General features: G+C 52.3%; 2 protein-coding genes across 2 annotated transcripts in view; one reads left to right on the top strand and one right to left on the bottom strand.

Annotated features, from left to right (window-relative positions):
- SLC22A23 (solute carrier family 22 member 23) overlaps window positions 1-20,330 on the top strand; it is a 171,517-nt gene that overhangs the window by 135,240 nt on the left and 15,947 nt on the right. The window contains exons 5-8 of the mRNA XM_032340984.1: window positions 8,250-8,377; window positions 15,669-15,771; window positions 17,759-17,991; window positions 19,611-19,643. Coding sequence (XP_032196875.1) covers window positions 8,250-8,377; window positions 15,669-15,771; window positions 17,759-17,991; window positions 19,611-19,643 — 497 coding nt within the window. The remainder of the gene's footprint in view (window positions 1-8,249; window positions 8,378-15,668; window positions 15,772-17,758; window positions 17,992-19,610; window positions 19,644-20,330) is intronic.
- Window positions 16,500-20,330, bottom strand: part of PSMG4 (proteasome assembly chaperone 4) — a 36,445-nt gene continuing 32,614 nt past the window's right edge. The window contains exon 3 of the mRNA XM_032340986.1: window positions 16,500-17,080. Coding sequence (XP_032196877.1) covers window positions 17,010-17,080 — 71 coding nt within the window. The 3' untranslated portion in view covers window positions 16,500-17,009. The remainder of the gene's footprint in view (window positions 17,081-20,330) is intronic.

The following is a 20,330-nucleotide window of genomic DNA, read 5'->3' as shown; positions in this document are numbered from 1 at the left end:
ATTCGTACGGTGCATGGCTATGATCGGCATCTTTTATACCTCTCAGAAGAAGGCAACAGTCACCATTAGCCTCGTGAAATAAATATACATGGAGAATGTTGGTGCCAGGTAAAGTATTGGTGACCTTCCACACCCCTGCCCTTTTCTACAGATGTGGAGAAACTGAGGCCCAGAGGGTTAAGTGGTCTGCCCAAGGTCACAAATCTGGTGTATAAACCTGGGGCTCCTGATGTAGTCGTCCCTTTATCATTTTTTCTGTAAGGAATAATTATGGCAGTTAGGTGTGTACCGTTTTGGAAAATATCAGAGACAAAAAGTTTGAGTTTACGTGACAAATAAATGGGATGCCCATTTCATTATGAAGGAATTTTATATTCTATAAAGACATTTGGAAGACATCAGGAGAACTTTGGGGTTTAACCATCCTAAAAGCCATTTTTATTTAATTTTATGATATTCATCCTGCCTTCCTGAATTACTAAGTTTAACTCAAATCATGAATTTGAATTTTTTTAGAAAGATCTAATTCGTATACACTTGCTATCTCCTGAACTGAGCCAACTTACCTTTAAGAATACACACACACACACACACACACACACACACACACACACACACACCAGATAGAACTAAAGTTAAAAAAAAAAAAAATCCAAGTAAAAGCTTGTCTGTGGGAACCAAGCCTATATTTTTCTAAGAGCTTTGGACCAGAAACTTAAAATGTTCTCCCAACTTGTATTTCATTCAATTCTAGACTTTGATTTCATTTTTTGAGACTCTTTTCAGAATTTCATAGCACTGTGATACTTCATAATTAGTACTAATCTTGAAGTACTAACAGCTAGAATAGCCTCTTTAAATCAGGTGACGGTCTTAGTATGGTCTGAGATGCTTTTCACATACACTCAGGGAAACTTCGCTTCTAAAAACCTGCCATGACTCAACTCTTCCCAACCTCACCTGTGTCCTTCCGTCGACACTGGATGACCTGCTGGAGGGAAGCTCTTACCCTGTAAGGCATCTGTTAATTGACATGTTTTTCCTGCTGGCAGGTTGATCACGCCCTGTACACACTGAGCCCATGAATGATGGACGTTGACAGCGTGAATGTCCACACACGTATCACTCTAAATTTAATACTTTAGAAAAACAAACAACTTGAGGATAAAAGTAATAGAGTATAAACCGTTACTCTTCCTTTCTGTTTTTTTTTCTTTATGAATAAATATTCTAGGACAGTAATTTAAAAATATAGACCTGCTTTTTTTAATGCAGAGAATTGCCAAGTTAGCATCTTATCTGAGCAGGTGCTAAATGAATTAGCAAGAAGACAGCCTAGATAGTATCCTGGCCCGTGACTGGTTCTCCAATTGGGTAGAAGGAATACTTTGTTTTATCTTTAAATGTCGAGGAAAAAAACAGTGACTGCCTAGTATTAGGACAGGATCCCAGTATTGAGTTTTAATTACTAATTCTACCCAGTGACTCGAGGTGTGAAGATCCATGAATGGAAATCAGACGGGCTTAAGACTTAGCCAAATAACAGAAAAAGCAGAAAGCCAAAGACAGGAAAGTGTATCAGAAACAACACATTACTATTAAATCATAGAGTAGTGGTCTGAAAAGCATGTGGCCAGTCAGGGAGTGCGCCGAGAGGAGAAGCAGATAGAGTTCTCCTTGTCTGAGTGGCACGCAGACAGACAGCTCTGAAGAACAACCGTCTAGTGGTAGCAATTAGGAAACATGGAAAATTTATCAGCCTTGACATAGTAACAGCATTTACACGATACCACTGGGAACGTGGTTCCATGTAAATAAATTTTCCATATAACTCGTCAAGAGTCAGCAGTTGGTGGGCATCTTTCTAAAATAGACTTTGCTGCTTTTTAAGCAATACTATAAAGTAGTGTGACGTGGAGAAAATCATACCGGTCTAGAGGTCGAAAGCTCAAGGTCCAGGTCTGACCCTGCCGCTGTTACCATACCCCCACGCGCACCCCAAGGCATGGGAGGGGCTCAGCCCCTGTGCTTTGCCCTGAGGGGCTGGGTTGAGTCAGAGGCCTCGCTCTGACTCTGAAGTTCATTTTTACAACCTGGCCTTTTCTTGGTGGGTGATTAGAGGGTTTGCATGATGGCATCAGGTGCTTTCTGGTGGTGTGAGCCTTCAGGGTGTGGGAGCTGTAGCACCAGGTCGAGACTGGACAGTCTGTGCTTCCCCACGCTGGCAGCCGTCCTGTCTTCCCCAAGCCCGTGGGCCCCCTCCTCTCTGAATGGCCTCTCCCCATTCCTGTTTGCCCTGGGCTTTCAGACCTAGAGCACGGGTGTCTGAGTGGGAACCCCAGTCTGCCTTTGGGGGGATGGCCTCCAAAAGCTCCGTGTGACTGAGTCAGAGGCCCTTTTCACGTGATGGCTGGGCCTTGGGTTTCGATGGAATAATGGAGGCCGCAGGAAAGTGACATGTAGATTGGTAGCGTTATAATGCCGCACGTATGCACTGGAAAGTGCCGTTGCTCCGGTTGTTGATCGGCCGTGTGTCAGGAGACCCCAGCTCACAAGGAGGAAGTTTGCGTGGGTTTGATCCAGGACCTCAACATAGAAACCACTGCGTGCACGTTTGTGCGTGATGGTCTCCGGACCACCGGTGGGCAAATGTGTGCCAATCAAAAGCAATTTTTTTTTAAGTTCTTTATTTTTATTTATGTATTTGACAGAGATCACAAGTAGGTAGAGAGGCAGGCAGAGAGAGGGGAAGTAGGCTCCCCACTGAGCAGAGAGCCTGATGCAGGGCTCGATCCCAGAACCCTGGGATCACGATCTGAGCCGAAATCAGAGGCTTTAAACCCACTGAGCCACCATGTGCCCCAATCTATGATTTTCTTAATGAAAATTCAACTTCATAGCCAAAGGCTTTGATCCACTGTCCCCAGCGGTCGCTCAGCGCAGAGGGTGGCTCGCCTCTGACTGTGGCGGGAGGCCATGGGGTGAGTGGACAGAGCAGGGCGAGCACGGCCCGCCCCGGGCAGGCGCTGGGCAGGTGCCAGTCGTCCACACGCAGCTCCGCCGTCGCCTGTCCCAGGTTCTGAGGTTTCCACGCCCCGTCACACCTTCAGCTAGTCAGCCTCGGATCCTGGAAGCTCCCTCAGCGAAGGGGGGAGCGGTGCCCAAAGACTCAGAATGGTGACATCCGTTCGGGGTGGTTCTGCCTCCGTAGAGGTCAGGCCCGTGCCCGTGTCTTTGCCAAGTGAGTGAAACAGTAAGGTTTTTGGATTTCAGAACCGCTGGGACTCTGAAATCATGACTACGGGATCGTGGACCTCCTAACCATCCCGAACACAATTTGGAGACGGCCTCAGCACAATCTGTCATCTGCCTCAGGGCGAGAGGCCTGTGCACCTGTGATCCTCAGCAGAGGAGAGACAAGGCATCTGCCTGGCAGGGCCCCTCCTCCACCCTCACTCACTTGCCGGGTGAGGTTTAAGACCGGAGCAGCTGGAGTGCAGTTTGGCCCACATCCTTCTGGCAGAAGCCCTGGGGCTCACGGAACCACCTGGTTTGGAGCAATCCCAGCCTCAACATCTCTCTAGTCGTGGGTTCAAATCTGGCTCTGCCACTCGAGAGCTGTGTCCTCTGGGCCAGGTACTTGTGCTTCCTTTGCCTCAGCTTCCCCACCTGCACAAGAAGGATAATAATACCACTGCTCCATAATGAGCTTGAAAGAATTAAATCCTTATAGCTTTTGAAATTCCTGCTCGGCTCCTGCGGGCTGAGGTGAGCCACTGGCCCCGTGGCCGCTTCCTCTTCCCAGAGCCACAGCCCACTGCGAAACTACCTCCCAGAGAAGCCTCTGTGGCCTTCATGCCTGGTTACCTGTTCTGGTTGCAGAAGTCACCCCCGAGGTCACTTTCTTACCAGCTGCAGACGCGGCCACCAGCTGCCTATTGTGCTCTTTTCTTTTTGTTGAAAGCAATTGATTTCTCTAAGGTTCAGCTACAATCCTCCTAGGTCCTGGGCTGTTGGTCAGGTTTTTAATTTGCATGGTGCTACTCTGTTATGTACTTGTCAGAAGAGAGATCGTTAAGCTTCCGTAATGTGGCCACTCTGCACATTATCCGAACTAGAAAGCCATTGCTGGGCTTTTTCTGAGGCCGGAAGTCCAGCGAATGCTTTATGGCTTTGTCGTAAATGTAAGTAAGTGGTGGGCATCATAAAACTTCATCCTTCCCTACAGGCACCCTCTGGGCTCAGACCATTCTGGAACCCCTGAGGGGGCAGCGCTAGAACCGTGTGTCCCAAGCTGCTGTCACCTGTGCACCCTCTGGGCTGCGTGCGTGAGTTTCCTTAGCCACGCCCCCGGGGTTAGGGATGTGGACTCCCTGAGTCCGACTGCCTGCGTGCAGTTAAGCTCTGCTAATTAACAGCTCTGGCATCTAGACAATGTACTCGAACATTCTGTGCCTGATTTTTCTCATCTGTAAAATGGGGGTAATATCACAACCCGTCACAAGCTAGAAAGTATTCAGTACAAGGGAAACCTGCACAAGAGGGCCCGGTGGTTGTAAATCCAGTTCTGGGGAAGGTACTTCGCGATGCTCTTAGCCACCAGAAGAGGGGCCGGATGGCTAATGGGAGTCGGCCCTTATTCTTGTGTCCAGGTCTTCCGGGAGAGCACCCTGTCGTCAGTGCAGTTCCGTCTGGTCGGGTGGCCGCAGCTCATTAGACTCCCTGGAGCTCGGGAGCCTCCACCTCCTGGGCCCTGCCTCTCTCCCTCTTCTCCTCTCCTCTCAGCTCACACCCAGCATCCCCGTTCTACCCGCTGGCAGCCCCCCAGACACGTGCTGCTTCATGGCCCTGTGCCTCTTCTCGGGGTCCTGTCCCCAAACGCCCCACAGTGTGCACCTGCTCGTCTCCCAAGAAGCCCAAGCGTACCGCCACCCTACAAAGTCTCCCCAGCACCCCTTCTTTTTTTTTTTTAACTTAATTTTATTTATTTATTTGAGAGAGAGACAGAGTGAGAGAGGATGAGAGGGGAGGTCAGAGGGAGAAGCAGACTCCCCATGGAGCTGGGAGCCTGATGTGGGACTCGATCCCAGGGCTCTGGGATCATGACCTGAGCTGAAGGCAGTCGCCCAACCAACTGAGCCACCCAGGTGCACCCTCAGCACTCCTTCTTACAGCGGCCCACTCTAGTTCTTGGCCCCAGTGTGTCCCATACTATACAGACTTCTCTCCGGATCACTTGTAAATCACATGTGTTTTCTTCCTTCAGTTGTCTGCTTATTTACGTATAAAGATTCCCTCCGACACTGGAGGACCCTTAGCTTGAGGTCAGCGATGTGGCCATGTGGGGTGCCTCAATGCATATTGGATAAAAATAATTTGGGGACAGAATGTCTGAGCTCCAGAAGAGGCCCGCACCCACTTCTTAAACCCGAAGATCATGGTGCGCCTTTGCAAAGGGTGCAGTCCTTGAACCCTCTTCTACAAGCTTCGCAGTTCTCAAAGGTCCTCTCGGAAGAGACTTGCTCGTTGTCATTTCTCATAAGGGCTGTTTATTTTTCCTTATCGATTTTTAGTTATCCGAAGTCTGGTGTCTTGAGGCACGATTTGGGGGTGACAGAAATGAGTGATAGAGGGTAACAGGACCATCATGAGTAGGGCAACGTCTCTGAGACCTGTGAGCCCATGTGCCCCCACACCACACAGCACCCCGGTCTCCATCTGTGGCTCTGAAACCTGGGAGGAGGAGCCTCTTCTCCTGAAGGACCAGGGCTGTATGGGTCCTGGAAGGATTCAACGCCTAGATTGATGGGATTTGGGTGGCCAAACATTGGCTTTTTCTGCAAAGTGCAGGGCTTTCGCTTGAAGACAAAGTGACATCAACTAGACATCGCTTTGTAGTTCCCTGGAACTGCCACTCACCTCCCATTCGAGGGCTGAAAACTGTTCACAGAGCATGTCAGGACAGTTGTCCCCACCGAGCCCCACCCTGTCGGCAAAGCTTCAGGTAAACAAAGGAGGAGGACCTCAGCTTGCTGAGGGACATGAAAACCCGTGTTCTGGTGGATGACGTTCCTTGCTTGTTTACTTGCTCTGTGCCAGCAGTGCTGGGCACCTGGGGATCCTGGCCCCCCAGGGGTGGAGGTGAACTGCACATCTCCTAGCTTCTGCCTCCCCAGCTCTGGGCCCTGTTCTTCATGCATCGCACTCCGTTATGGTCTTGACTTTCAAATTCCGTTCCCTGCTGTGGAGTTTGGTCCATAAACATTTGATGTAAATTATGTTAAATTACTTTTAAAAGGACCCAAACTTTCTCCTGCTGTAGACCATATTTTACACTTCAGAGACCACCTGCAAAACATCTTGTGCTATCAGAGGACTATATGAGCTGGTTTTCTGAGAAGACTTTTAAAAAGATTCTCCCCAAGTGGCTAAGTATATTGGACCACCTGTGACAGTGCCTGGCTGAGGAAGGCAACAGCTCTGTGCTGGTGTTGGCAATGGGGCGCCCTGTCAAAAGGGCACCCCGAAGTCCAGGCAGCTCTCAGGTCCAGTATGAGGCCACAGCCCTGCGGAGCCTCCCTGGGCCCAGGAGTCAAGGGCCGTGGCAGGTGGCCTGCCACGGTGGGGCTGTCCGATGGGGCATCTGGAAATCGGGGATGCTTCTGGGCTGGCCTGGGACTCTCTATCCAGCCTCCCCAGTGTTGTTTATAGAAACCCCTCCGATCCACCCCGGAGTGTCCTGCCATCGCCCAACGGTGTGATGAGCGCACAGCAGTGCGGCTGCTCTGAATGGCCGCTGCCAGGAGGGCTCCGCCCAAATAGGACCTAAAGTCTGCCGTAATCTGCCGTCAGAGCAGCGAACCCACCTCTCCATGCTCAGTAACTTGATCAGACTGCTTAGAGGAAGTACAACTCAGAAAAAGAGCTTGATTTCATAGTTGTGTGTAGGATCCTGCATGAGCAAATGGAAGATTCACAATGGGGCTTCTGGAATACTTTAATTAGAGTCTCTCGGGATCCTGCAGGGCTGCCAGGGTTAGCTGTAGTGCTAACTTCTTAGCAACATCAGTCAGGACTCCTTGATACTGTGTAACTGACACTGCGATCACTAGAGCCCAGGCTGGATGGAACAACTTGTGCTTCCCTCCCTGTTAGGGGTGCCCTCTTGCCTCTTGGAAAGTTCGGAGGGAACATGACCACACCTGTTCCTGCACGAGTTGTCTGGGGGTGCTCCGGTACGTGGCAGTTGAGGGGTTAACCAGAGCCCTTGCCGGTCCACAAAGTCTAGGATGTTGATTAATATTGGCCAGAAAAATTGGGCTGGCCCCCTGCTCCAACCGGGCACCCTGTTCTCTTTGATCGACCTGTAAATACTGTCATAAAAGTAAGCTGACAAAATGCACTAAGAGTAAAACGCTGGTGGGTTTTTTGTGTTTTGGTTTTTTTTTAAACTGGGACTCCTCGTCCTAACACAAACAAGGACTTTGTTGCTAATAAAACTTGAGACCTGCTGTGTTCTGTGGTCTCATCTCAGAGTTAGCAGAAAGATGAAAATAATTATATCGGTAAGTCCTGTGAAAGCCTTCAAAGGTTTGAAAACTGAAGGTAACTGTCTGGTTGCTCATGTCGGGCATTTTTTTAAAACTTAATCCTTCTATTAATATTTGGTCTTTGTAACAAAATAGAACAGAAGCGGCCCTCCAACAAACTGCTTAAACCTGCTGAAGAGATTCATAGTGAGGGACAAGTTTATACTGATTTCTTGACACGATGGGTAGGATTGTTGTTCCCATCTGCCACATTTTGAAAATCGTTGTTTTCATACTTTCTCAAAAAAATTTAGACCCCTTCACCTGCGCATAGTTTTGCTTCTCTGACTCAGCTTACGACAGCCCTGAGCAGTCACTGGCCTCCACTTCCCATGGGTGGAAACTGAGTGCTACCATCTGTGAAGCTTCCCAGCCCAGGACAGTGGCTGTGGTTTTTTGTTTTTCTGTTTTTTGTAATGATTTTATTTATTTGCTTGTCAGAGAGAGAGAGCACAAGAAGGGGGAGTGGCAGACAGAGGGAGAAGTAGGCTTTCCCCGCCAAGCAAGGAGCCCAATGCAGGGCTCGATCCCAGGGCCAGGGATCATGACCTGAGCTGAAGGCAGACACTTAGACTGAGCCGCCCAGGCGCCCTGAGGCTGTGTGTTTTGACACCCCACAGAACCGAAGACCTTCACCCATTTCCCTTCGTGTCTTTGAAGGGTCTTCCCCGAGTCCCTGCGGTGGCTGATGGCCACCCAGCAGTTTGAGGCCGCCAAGAAGCTCATCCTGCACTTCACACAGAAGAACTGCATGAACCCCGAGAGTGACATCAAAGGTGTGATGCCCGGTGAGTCGCGCTCACTTCACCCCACAACCCCACCCCAATCAGGAGAGGTGCCCCCGTCCCAGACGAAGAGTCCCCACGGTCTTTCCAAGCAGCTGCCTTCGCTGTTGAAGTTTCCGTCCCGGTTGGTCTGCAGCTGGACCGGGAATGTGACAGGAATTAAACTCTGTCCGCCTTCCAGGTGTTGGATTCAAGTCTAACGCGCCGTGGTGTCCCACCTAGCCTGTCCAGACCCAGACGTGAGGCACAAACCTAATGCATACCCCATCATCTTGGAATATTTGGGAAGGGTCCAGCCTGAGTCTGGTCCACAGCCAACCCTGAAGGCCAGGTTTATAAACCCGCAGGGCCCTGCCATGGGGCAGCACTGGTCCGCACTGCCTCTGTCTTCCCAGGGTGGACCTTCAGGGATGCCACTGTCTGTTTCTGTCATGACCTCTTTTTGGGGGCACCTAAAGAAGTAGGAAAGTGAAGTCTTTCTGTAGAGTAGTTCAGATCTGTTTTATTATTTATTATTATTATTTTTTAAGATTTTATTTATATTCAAGTTAGTTAACATACTATGTATTACTCGTTTCGGGGGTCAGAACCATCAAACGTGTGTATCAAGAGCGTCACCAGAAGCTAGATCGGGGCTTCCAGGCTAGGGATCTGTCAGTATCACCAGGAAGTTGTGAAAAATCCATGTTCCTGCTGCCCTCCCTTGTACTCAGAGATGCTGCTCCAGCAGATTTGGAGTAAGTTCTGAGAAACTGCACCGTTTAATAAGCACTGGAAGAGGCTCTGCTGGACACGCCCTTCGAAGGTCCCAGGAAAGCCAACCCCAGGCTCTGACCCGCGGCAACAACCCGCCAGTACTGTTGTTGTAAATGTCCCAGGAAAATACTCTGTGGGCCCTGCCCAAGAGAAACTATGTGCATCCCCTACCCCCCCCCAAAATCTGGAATTCTGTCCAGCAGATATTTACTAAATGCCCACGGTGTACCAGGCACTGTTCTAGAGCAGAAGGAAACCAGCAAAGCCTTGTTACTTCCGTGCAGCTTACAGGCAAGCAGGGAGGGCACACAGGGAACAATGGAATGTACAGTCCATCAGGACAGATGCATGCTGTCAGAAAAATCCACAGAGCGGAAAGAGAGAGGGGGGTGGCGAGGGCTCACAGACGCTTGGGGGAGCCGGGCTCCAAGGACAGAGGTAAGCAGAGACCCAACTGAGGTAGGAGAATAAAGGCGTCACAGCTCCATTCACAACAGGGAAGGAACACAGCGGGGAAATCACGCTAGCCAGGAAGGGCTTCTGGAATGGTCTATCCCGTGGTTCCTAGACAGGCTTTTCAGCAGACTGCTGATTCAGACCTAGGGTTCACGGTCAGTAGAATTCCCCAGATGCTGCTGCTTGACCAGGATGGCGTCTGAGTCTTGGCCTGGACCCCAACCTGGGAGATGGGCACAGCAAGCCTGGGCTGCCCCCACCTGTAGGGCTGGTGTGGTCTGCCTTGCACTCTGGCGCAGGCTGAAGGCCTCAGGAAGCCTGGAGCCCTTGCTTTACTGGAATAAAGAAGCCCATGAGCCAGGTCTGCTTTTCATGAAGAGTACTGAGTGCCGGTGCTGTGCAAAGGGGCACCTGGGGTTCCTTTTTATCCAGTGACAATGAGAATAGGTTGATATTCACATGGTGCTTGTATATCAGTCACTTTCCCAAATGATTTGCAAATACTAACTTAATATTTAATGCCAAGCGCTTTATATGTATTCACTTAGAATACTTCACCACAGCCTTATGAGAGAGGTACTGTAATTATTCTGAATTGTGGATGGGAGACTGAGGCACAGAGAGGTGAATTACCTAGGTGAAGGTCACACAGCTAGGGAGTAGTTGAGCTGGGACTTGAACTCCGTAAGTCCAGCAGAAGCAGCTCCACTCTGGTGCTCTGCGAGAGGAGGGGGAGCTCACAGACAGAGACACCACTGTCACTGGAGAGAACGAGCATTGAATTAATTTCCCCTTTGGGGGCCATTGTTTGCTCATTTCAGAAAGTCCACGCCATCTTCCCAAACTCCTCAGCCCCGTTCATTAGCTGGTTAATGCTCTTAAGTCCTACAGTATAATCTGTTTCTGGCGTTTCCCTAATGGAATCACCGCATTCCATTTCTTTCTGGTTAAAATACTGTCTGGGAAAATCTTGTTTTCTCAATTCTAATTATACTGCTTCATTTTCCTCCTATTTTTGGAAAGTGGTAGGAAATCGTTTTTCCTTTCTTTGCTTCTGAGTTTTGTGGCAGTCCCTGCAGAAGGCTGACACGTGGGACATTGCCTGCCTCCGGAGGGTGGTCATGGCCCCCCACTGCTGGGGACACACGGTTCCCATCTGTCTCAGACCTCTGCTCACTCCCCTCCGTCAAACGCGTTGATGCCAGTGCCGGGGGAAGGCAGGTGTCCCTTTCATCAGAATTGGCCACTTCCAGCTTTCAGAGGCTGCTTTCTTCTGCTTGGAATCTTCTTCCCAACACCTCATCTCATCCACCTACCAATCCCTGTCCCTTACCTGGTCTACCTGCCTTGTCTCCCTCCCGCTGCCCCTCCCCTCACACCGCCTGCTCGGAAATCCCTCAGCAGCCTCCCAGGGCTAGATCCCCATGACCTTCAGTGAAGCCGCTCCAGGACCCTCTCTCACCTCTACTTGCCTCTCAAAGACTCTGCAGCCTGCATTAGGCTCTCAGAATGCACCTCAGGCCTCCCCTCTGCAGGGCCATCCCCACCCCAGGTCTTCCTGGGAGACACACTGCACCTGCATTTCTTGCCAGAGCCTTGGTGAGGTCAATCATCACATCACCCATGTTTGACAAATGGGGCAGCAGGGCCCAGACAGGCTAAGTGTTGGGGAGCGCTGCCGCCTGCTGCTGATGGCCCGTCATGTGGAAGGAACAAGCCCCGTGCAAGAAGCGGGTGTCCTCTGTCCTCAGGCATCAGGCCCTCTCTGGGCAGCACCCCCAGAGAAGCCCGGCAGGCCCAGCATTGGTGGGATGGGAGATGGCGAGTCCCCCCATCAGGCCTCCGTGGGGCTTCACTCAGCTCTTTTCCGTGATTGAGCTTGGATTCTGCCCTCTCCTGCCCCGCTTCGTCTGGTCGGTCTGGTCAGAAACTGAGGGGAGAAGCAGATCTGTGCATCCAGCCACCACCGGGTCCCCAGGGTTAGGTCACTTGCCCACAGCCCAGCACTAGCAAGTAAGGACGCGGAGGCTGGCCCTGGGCCGGCTGACTCGGGCGCCCAACTGCTAACCCCGCTGGCTGCCGACTCCTCCTCCTCCGGGCTTCAGGCCAGCAGCGGCCACGTGCCATGACAGGCAAGTACAGAGGTCAGCGCTGCCGGGTCACTTGTCCAAATGTGGGGTAGATTTTAAAGAGGGAGCTATCTGAGGTGACTTTGATAAGATCCCTGGAGGCGTTCTCCGAGGCTTGCTCCAGAACCACTGATCCTAATGGCCAGGTGCTAGCATCGCTAAAGCCCCACCTGGGGGAACGAGGCAGCGCGGAAGAGACAGCAGGTGCTTTCTGGGCTTTTGAGTTCAGGCTCCGCCTGGGCTCCCAGCCTCAGAGCTGCTGCCTTGGAGCCTGTAGGGCCTGCTTTTTGGAATGGTTCCGGCAGCCAAGGGGGCTGCCGCTCCTCCTTGTGCTCCCTCCTCCTCCTCCTGCCCCTTCTCCTGCTCCTCCTCCGGCTCCTCCTCCTGCTACTGCTTCTCCTCCTCCTGCTCCTGCTGCTCCTCTGCCTGCTCCTCCTCCTCCTCCTGCTGCTCCTTCAGCTACTCCCGCTTTTGCTGCTGCTCCTGCTCCTGCTGCTCCTCCCCCGGCTCCTTCTTTTTCTCCTGCTGCTCCACCTCCTCCCGCTACAGTTGCTTATCTTCCTCGTGCTCCTGCTCCTCTTCCTTCTCCCCCCCTTCTCTTTTTCTGTTTCAATAACGGGTGTTTCTCCAGCATCCACAGGAACGTGTTAGCAGTGCACACAAGTATAAGAGCAAAGCCAGTTGCTCTCACACCCGCTCCCAACAAATGTGTTTTCCCTGCATCTCTGAGGCCTGAGTGACCTGCCACTGCCTTCTCCTTGCTCTGTGCTATCCTGGAGAAGCATGGTTGGACCCCTCCCGTGGATCTCTTCAGTCTGTTGAGGTCATGACTGCTGTGTGTCTGCAGGGACACGTCTCCTTCTGCAGCTAGGGGCAGGGGGACACGCCAGAACCACCTGGGTCAGCCAAAGTACCGGCCAGGTCTATGCGGGGCTGCACCCGCTTCCTTTGTTTCGTCCTTGTAACGATGCTCCAAGACAGGGCACTGCCCCACTTTCCAGCCGAGGAACAGAGGCACAGAGCAGCTTTCCCAAGGAAGCTCAACAAAACAATGAGCACTGGGATCCTGCCAAGGTGTGTCAGATCCCTAGCTGCATCGCAGGTGAGGCTGTGACCTGACAGGTCCAGCTGAAATGTGCCATGGCATGGGGGGGAGGGCATGACAGGGGGTTAGAGAGCTTGGGAAGAGAGCGAGGGAGAGGAAATGCTTCTAACAGTCCCAGCCTTGATGCTTCAGTCTGACCAACTCGCATCCCCTCTGTACTCCTGTGCAGCCACGTCCAAGGACTTGAGGACATCCCCGCTTTCGGTCTGATGACCGGAGAGATGAAAAAAGTCCTTTGATGGTTCTTAAGACTCAGAGCTGGGGGATTTTGTCCCAGAGACACAGACTTCATGCTGAGGAAGTTTTATGTTGTTGTTAATAGGCCAGTGATGTGTATAACAGAAACAACATATCAATAGTCCCCAGACAGGTTAATTTCATTCTGTTTAGAATAATGCAGTTACCTCTGTAGATTGTGGTCAGTTCTGTAGACCTTGGGCTCTCCAGTTTAATGTTATTTAAAAAAACAACAGCAACAATAAAACCCACCACTCAGGTCAGTCAGAGTTGCTGTGGCTTCTTTAAATATCTGTTTCAGACAATAATGCATTAGCAATTAGGTGTGGGCCACGTTACAAAAAAAAAAAAATTATATGAACATTCTAACAGCCATTTTCTTCTTGGGCAATTTCAATGGTGAACAAGTGTGGCTACTGTAGTTGATTCCTAATGAGTTTGATTTTTTTTTTTTTAAGATTTTATTGATTTGAGAGAGAGACAGAGCATGAGCTGGGGTGGTGGGGGAGAGGGAGAAGCAGAGAGAGACGGAGAAGCAGACTCACCAATGAGCAGGAAGCCCACCATGGGGTTCGATCCCAGCACCCCGGGATCATGACCTGAGCCAAAGGCAGATGGTTAACCAACTGAGCCAGCCAGATGCACCCCTCCTGCCCCCGATCCCCTGCTGATAACTTTTATAACAGTGAAGATACTCAGACCGTTGGATCAAACTTTATCTGTTAACTGTACTATTTCCATGTTCTTTAAAAGTTTTGTAGTATTTTAACCAAGGGGAAAGGCTGTTTGTAAATCAAATTAGCCTATGTTCGCAGAGGGGGAAATAAAGGTTTAGAAGACCTCAGGAGCTGGAGGGGATCCATGGATAGACAGCTGACGTGCTATCTGTTCTGACTTGTACACAGACCTCAATTTTGCATCTAAATAGGGGAAGAAAGAAAGTTCTGGAAACTCAGGTGGCATGGCATCCCTCAGACATCGAAAGACTTTTCCTTCTCCCTTCAATGCCCCAGCTGGGGACACTGATCCCTCCTCCAAAAAAAAAGTTGTTTAAATAAGTAACTACTAAGTCCTCATGGTTAAGCTACATATTTTCCTTACAAACTAATAAGGTTTGTGTCCTTTCGGCCATGGGATGGCAGGAAGGAGGTACAAGAGGAGAGTTGAAGTGGGGACGTCCAGGGGTGGGAATGGCCCCAAGGAATACCAGAGAGCACTTCAGTCGCTCAGTCCCCTTTGCACACGCTGCTCTAGGGTCTCTCCTGAGGCAGTTCTCTTTCTTCCAAGCTCGGAAGCCTTCCTCAGTAGACTGGGCATTCCCACCCATACTGCTGCGTTTTGGTTGGTTGGTTTGGTTTTCTTAGTCAACTTATTTTGGACTATTTTTAGGTTTACAGAAAAGTCGCAAACCTAGTACAGAATTTCTAAATCCCCTGCACTCCGTGTCTTCTATTGTTAATGTATCACCACAAGACCTTTGTCTCACTTGAGAAACTGCCACTGGTACGGCATGGCTAACCGACCCCAGCCTTTCCCTGGATGTCACCAGTCTCTCCATTAATGACTTCCTGTCCCAGGATCCCATCCAGGATCACACTTCCTGGTGAAGCCTCCCTAGCCTCCTCGGGTCTGTGCCTTATTTCTCGTGGCCTTGACCGTCTTGAGGAGCACCGGCCACCCAACAGTGGGTCAGGTCTCCTTTACTTTTTGAGCTCAAGAGTAGAGAATGACTCCCTGAGGACCTGCAGGGAGGGGCCTCAGAGGCTAAATGTGGGACATTTCTGCTCCCAGAAGCGCAGGGAGACCCTGAAGGCTGGGGCATTTCCTTGTTTTGACCTTCCCTGTGAAAGTGCCATGTCAACACCCAGGTTTCCACAAACCGCTTAACCCTGTGAATGTGGCATTGGAGTCCTTTGGAGTCCGTTCAGAACAGCTTTCAGAGCTGGTCTGAGCCTCGTGAGAAACTCTTTTTCATAACCTTGGAGTTGGTCACATCACTGAGCAAAACACTGTCTCGCTTGGGTTGCAAAGAACTCTGTTCACCAAGACGTACACATACACACGTGTGCATACACTTATGTCTGCCCTTCTGAAGCACATGCCCTTCTCTACACTCACACGTGTAGTTCTCTTTTGGAGATCGCTGCCCACTAAGTTAGGGAGCTTGAGCTTCTCCTGGCCTCTGAGCAGCGGGTGAGGCAGACAGATCAGACCTTGGACGGGAAGGAACCACTTATTTTCACATGGCCAGAACCTGATCAGTGCCTCCATAACCTAGAATGTCACTGAGTTTTGAGCTCAGGCAGAGTGGAGTGAGTCTTCCCTGATGACTTATTTGTGCAGAACCTGCCTGTCTGGCGAGAAAGGTTTTATAGTGGCAAGGGACACAGATGGCGTGCCGTGGCTCCCTTCCGGCCCCACGAGGAAATTTGAAGTGCAAAGCTAGTGTCTCTGTGGACATGTTTTCTAACCTGAGGGCCAGACCCTGTCTCCTGGCTTAAAGAAAAGAAAAAAAATTGTTTCCCTTGTCATGATGCCCACAACTGGGAACGTGCGTGAGGTCGCCTGTCCGAGGTCCTGCCGAGAGGTCACAGGCTCTCTTTCCCTGCAGAGCTGGAGAAGGAGCTTTCCCGGAGGCCCAAGAAAGTCTGCATCGTGAAAGTGGTGGGAACCCGGAACCTGTGGAAAAATATCGTGGTCCTGTGTGTGAACTCGTGAGTCACAAGAGGGACACGGAGAGGGGAGGTGGCAGGGAGAGGCTGGGAAGTAGAGGGGTGGAGGAGAGAACAGTGGGGCCCTCCTCCTCCCAGAGCTGGATCCTGAATTACAGCCACGCGGGGGCCTTTGGCCAGCCCAAAGAGCTTTGCTCTTTACCAAGAGGCCCTGGGTTGAGCCCCAGTATCAGTGTTACCAAGAAGGTCTTTCTCATTTTGACCAACAGCTTAATAACCCCACCCTTCCCTGACCACACAAGGTGGCCTTCACTCAGGGTCAGAGGTCACCTAAGGTGCGGTGGGGTGTTAACCCCCATTTGGTGTTAGAGGCGATGGTGGCGGGGGAGGGTGGGGGGCAGTTACGCACTCAGCTGTGAAAGGCCTCAGGACTGTTGTCCAGGAAAGAGGCCCGTGGTCAAGGCTCTGGTCCAACCGTCCCCACAGCTCTTTCTATCAAAGCAGCGCCATTTAATCGGTTCTTAATATTGGGGTTCCTACTTATACCCTTGTCCGACATGCGGGGGGACAGAGGCCCTAGGCACACAGTGGGTCAGAGCTGGAGCCCTGATGCCTCAGCCTCCCCACTCACAGCCAGCTCTGGACCCGGCCACCGTGCCACTGTCCAGTCTCAGACAGACACTAGCTAGTTAGGCTAATGGGACCATTAAAAACGGAATGACTTCTCCAACTTTTAGTTTGGGGAAAAAAACACAAATTGTGACATAAAGGAGATGGCAAGTTTCCATTTTAATGCTTCTTCTTTGGGGGTAAGAGGGATGCCTCTCTCTGACCTTGTTCCCTGCTGTGGTCAGAAGACTGCCTTCCTACCAGAACAAAAAGGTAGATTTCCCTGAGACCTCGGTAGGCTGAGCAGCAGAGAAAGTCATCTGGGATCCCCAGAGAGGAACCGAATCTCACCAGTTGCTTGATGATAAAAGGACGACACCAACAGGCCCTCTGCCGAGGATTTCCCACGTGGAAATGAGTTCGTTTGGCAAGCGGCAGCCTCCTCCGACAGGGGCAGGGGTCTGTTGCCGTTGACCTTGACGCATCCTCATGGTGTGATAAAAGCACTTTGATTTCCCCAAAGCACGGAAGAGGGGTTGGGAGAGAAGGAAATTTTTAGCTCTGGGATGGCTGCCGAGGGCTGACATCACCAGTGAGCTCTCACGGCTGCCCTCATGGGGCGCCTGCACCTGCAGCTTCCTGCGGCGGTGGGGGTGGGGGCCCCGGTGCGTTCAGAATCCCGTTTCCTTCTTCTGCCTCCGGCGATCCGGACACACATGTTCCAGCAGGTTTATAGGATTCTCTGGAGGAAGGAAAGAAAGAGGCTTGACCCAGGGCAAAGGAAGGGGAAGAGTGTAAGTTAAGAATGGACACAGAGTCTCCAGGACCAGACGTCTTCACCTGGCCTGACTTGTACAGCTTTCCCAGGGCGTGTGTGTCAGTAGCAGCAGGGTTAAGTCAGTAGTTCTCTGGACGCATCCCCAAGTTTGCAGAACCCCGAGGGCTGAAGAAAGAGCCGAGGCCCAGACAGGCAGGATGTCTTTGAAGTTGTCCGCTCAGTAGACTGGTGCAAGCTGCTTACCCTCCTTAGGCCTTTTTGCCCATCTGTGAAATGGGTCTGACAGGAGCTCCTAGGTGCCCACATGGGATGAACTGAGTTGAGGCATGGGGAGTGCTTTGTCAGGATGGATTTGTTCGCTGGTGTTCGAACGGAAGGCCTCGCTGCTTATGTGGCCCCGCTCTTCTGCTAAAGGGAAGGTGAAGGAGAGCGAGCCACCCCCCCACCCCACCCCCCTGCCAAGAGGGGCCTGCTCTGGTCATGTCTCTGAAGTCCCTCTGCCTTGCGCCTGGTTGTGCACTCACTCGTGGCGAGCGTGTGTCTTCCGGGACATGCTGAGTTGCCGCTCTGTGTCCTGGTCACTGAGCCTTCCCGCCTTTGTCCGCCGGCCCCCCGCCCCCTCGGCCGTGCATCTCCCCACAGGCTGACAGGCTACGGGATCCACCATTGCTTTGCCCGGAGCATGATGGGCCATGAGGTGAAGGTGCCGCTCCTGGAGAATTTCTATGCCGACTACTACACCGTGGCCAGCATCGCCCTGGCGTCCTGCCTGGCCATGTGCTTGGTGGTCAGGCTCCTGGGGCGCAGGGGCGGGCTGCTGCTCTTCATGATTCTCACCGCCCTGGCCTCGCTTCTGCAGCTCGGGCTCCTCAACCGTGAGTGGGTCTGGGGAGTGGATGGGCCGGGGTGAGGAGGGGGGCGAGCGTGGGGGCGGGGAGCTGGCCCGTGACCAAAGCGTATTGGACAGAGCTGGGTGAGACTGGAGAGAAGTTTTCTGTGACCTGAGCTGTTACTCCAGAATCGACAGCTTGAGGAAAGTGCCTTGGGCAGGACTGGAATGACCATGGTGACTGCCCTCGATGGAGTGTGCCCTGTGCTTCCCCCTCACCCTCCCTTCCCCCGCCCTGGGGCTGGAACTGGGAGCCTTCCTGGCTACAGGTCATTCCCTGCATGGGAGGCCCACTGAGTCCTGGTGGTCCAGGCTGTGTCTTTGTCATAGGTCATGTGAGGAGAAGAACAATGCACTCTTTCATGGGACAACTGGGGCCGTTTGACCCCTTGAACTGGAATACTGCTTTTCAGCAGCTCCTCCCAAGTTTATCAGCTTGTCTTTGGGCCAGAGAATTCCTCAGTAAATGCTAAAAATAACACAGAAAAACTAGGGAATCCATGCGGCATGCTTGACACGGCTCCTCGCTCCTCATGCATGGAAATAGCACCAGGCGTCCCTCTGACCGGCCTGGAGCGAGACCCCGAAGAGCCAGGCAGCTGAGCCTTCTCTCACTAGGCACGGAGCTCCCTGGGCAGGCTGGGCCCCTGCGGGGAACAGAGGCCACAGATCACTCCCCTCCTGCACAAGGAGAGCCCACCTGAGGGTTGGGACTTGGACTCGAGGCCTGTCCAGCTGCAGCACAGACCAGAGCTGCTGACCAAACAGAAAGCCTTCTCCTGCTCCGAGGTGGGAGAGTCAGTGTCCGGAACAGAAGAAAAAGAAAAAACTCAAAACTTTCTCAACCTCGTTGTGCAAACTGGATTAAAGAATAGCTCCTTTCAGCCTTGGGAGCAATTTCCCTAATCTGGTCCTGTTCCTATGCATTCTGCCTCTTGCTGGGAGACAGGTCTTATTTTCAGCTGTGACAAATAAGGAAACAGAGAAGTGGTGTCTGTCCCCTGGCAGGGGCGGCCCAGGCTACCCTTCCAGGGAGCCCTGTGCAAGCTCCTGAACCTTGGGTGCAGGGAGGGGCAGCCCCTTGGGGGTGTCACAGGTGCCCTCCTTGTCCCTGAACAGGAAAGCTCCAGGAACTAGATGCACACAAGAAGCCGTGAGCCTCAGGGCTCAGAGCACGCGGAAATGCTGCCTGACGGGTCTGTCCCTGTGGTCCTTGCTGCTCCCTGCAGCACAGACCAGCAGTGACTCGGGGAGAATTGTTCACAAGAAATTAATCCTTCAGCTAGAGGTCTAGAGGAGCGCTGGGGTCTCTGTCCTGAAGAGTTCCATTTCCCCCCACATCTGGAAGCCAGGCCGTGTCCAGGGGCTCTGTCGCCCACAGGTCTCTGTATCCTTCTAACAACTGGCCCGCAGCAGGTGTTGGCCCTGCTCCCCACGGGCCTGGCAGGGGGCAGGGGGCCAATCCAGGCTGGAAGGGAGGTCACGGAGAAGCCAGTCATGGAAAAGCAGGGTAGCGGCTTCATACCTAACAGGCTTTCTTTCCCCCCTCTCTACGCACTGTCTTCACCCGCATCCGCCTGGGGGCCGTCACTTCCGGGGCCGCAGTGATTGGGAAGTACAGCCAGCATCCAGACTCAGGTGAGTCCGGAGGCCTGCGCCGTGCACTTGATCGCTTTTTATTGCACCCAAGCGGGCCTTTTCGTCAAGACTCACAGACTGTGGTTTCCTTCCCTCTCTCTACCCCTCTCTGCTTATCCTTCAAGAGTTGCAGCTGAAGTTGGCCGTAGGTTGGACACTATAAGCATACATTTGTATTCTCTATTCCCTCTTGCCTCTAGAAAGAGCACCTCGTTTCTCAGTCTGTGCCTGGCTTGCACGCATGGCCTCCCCCAACCCCACCCAACCCCCGCTCTGGCCTCGGCAGTCAGTCTGGAGCCCTGCTGCAGCCAGTCTTAGGGATGGTGCCTGGGTGACATGAGAAACCCCCAGGGAGTGCCGGACACCCTGCTGACTGTGCCCCCAGGGGAAGTTGCTGTCCCCCTTTGTCCATCACAGCAGCTGGCTGCTCTTGGCCACCGGGATGGCTTTGCTGCTGGTCGCACGTGCCTGGCCTGCTCCCGAGCCCGTGCTGCCGGGACTGTCTGCTCTGAGGTCCCCTGCATTCAGGATATGCTTTGCAGGGAACTGGGCTGTGCCCCAAATGTACAACCCCAACCGCATGCCCGTGCTCTGTGCTAGACGCTGCCTGGCTGTGCGGTCAGACTCTGGTGCCTTTGGCAGGGTGCTCAGATGGGTTGAGCACTGTCCCTCCAGGCCATAAATTCT

Source organism: Mustela erminea, chromosome 4, assembly GCF_009829155.1.
Source record: "Mustela erminea isolate mMusErm1 chromosome 4, mMusErm1.Pri, whole genome shotgun sequence".
In the NCBI taxonomy this organism is placed as follows: domain Eukaryota; kingdom Metazoa; phylum Chordata; class Mammalia; order Carnivora; family Mustelidae; genus Mustela; species Mustela erminea.
Note: the sequence above shows the minus strand (reverse complement) of the source record. Positions and strands in the feature narration are given on the sequence as shown.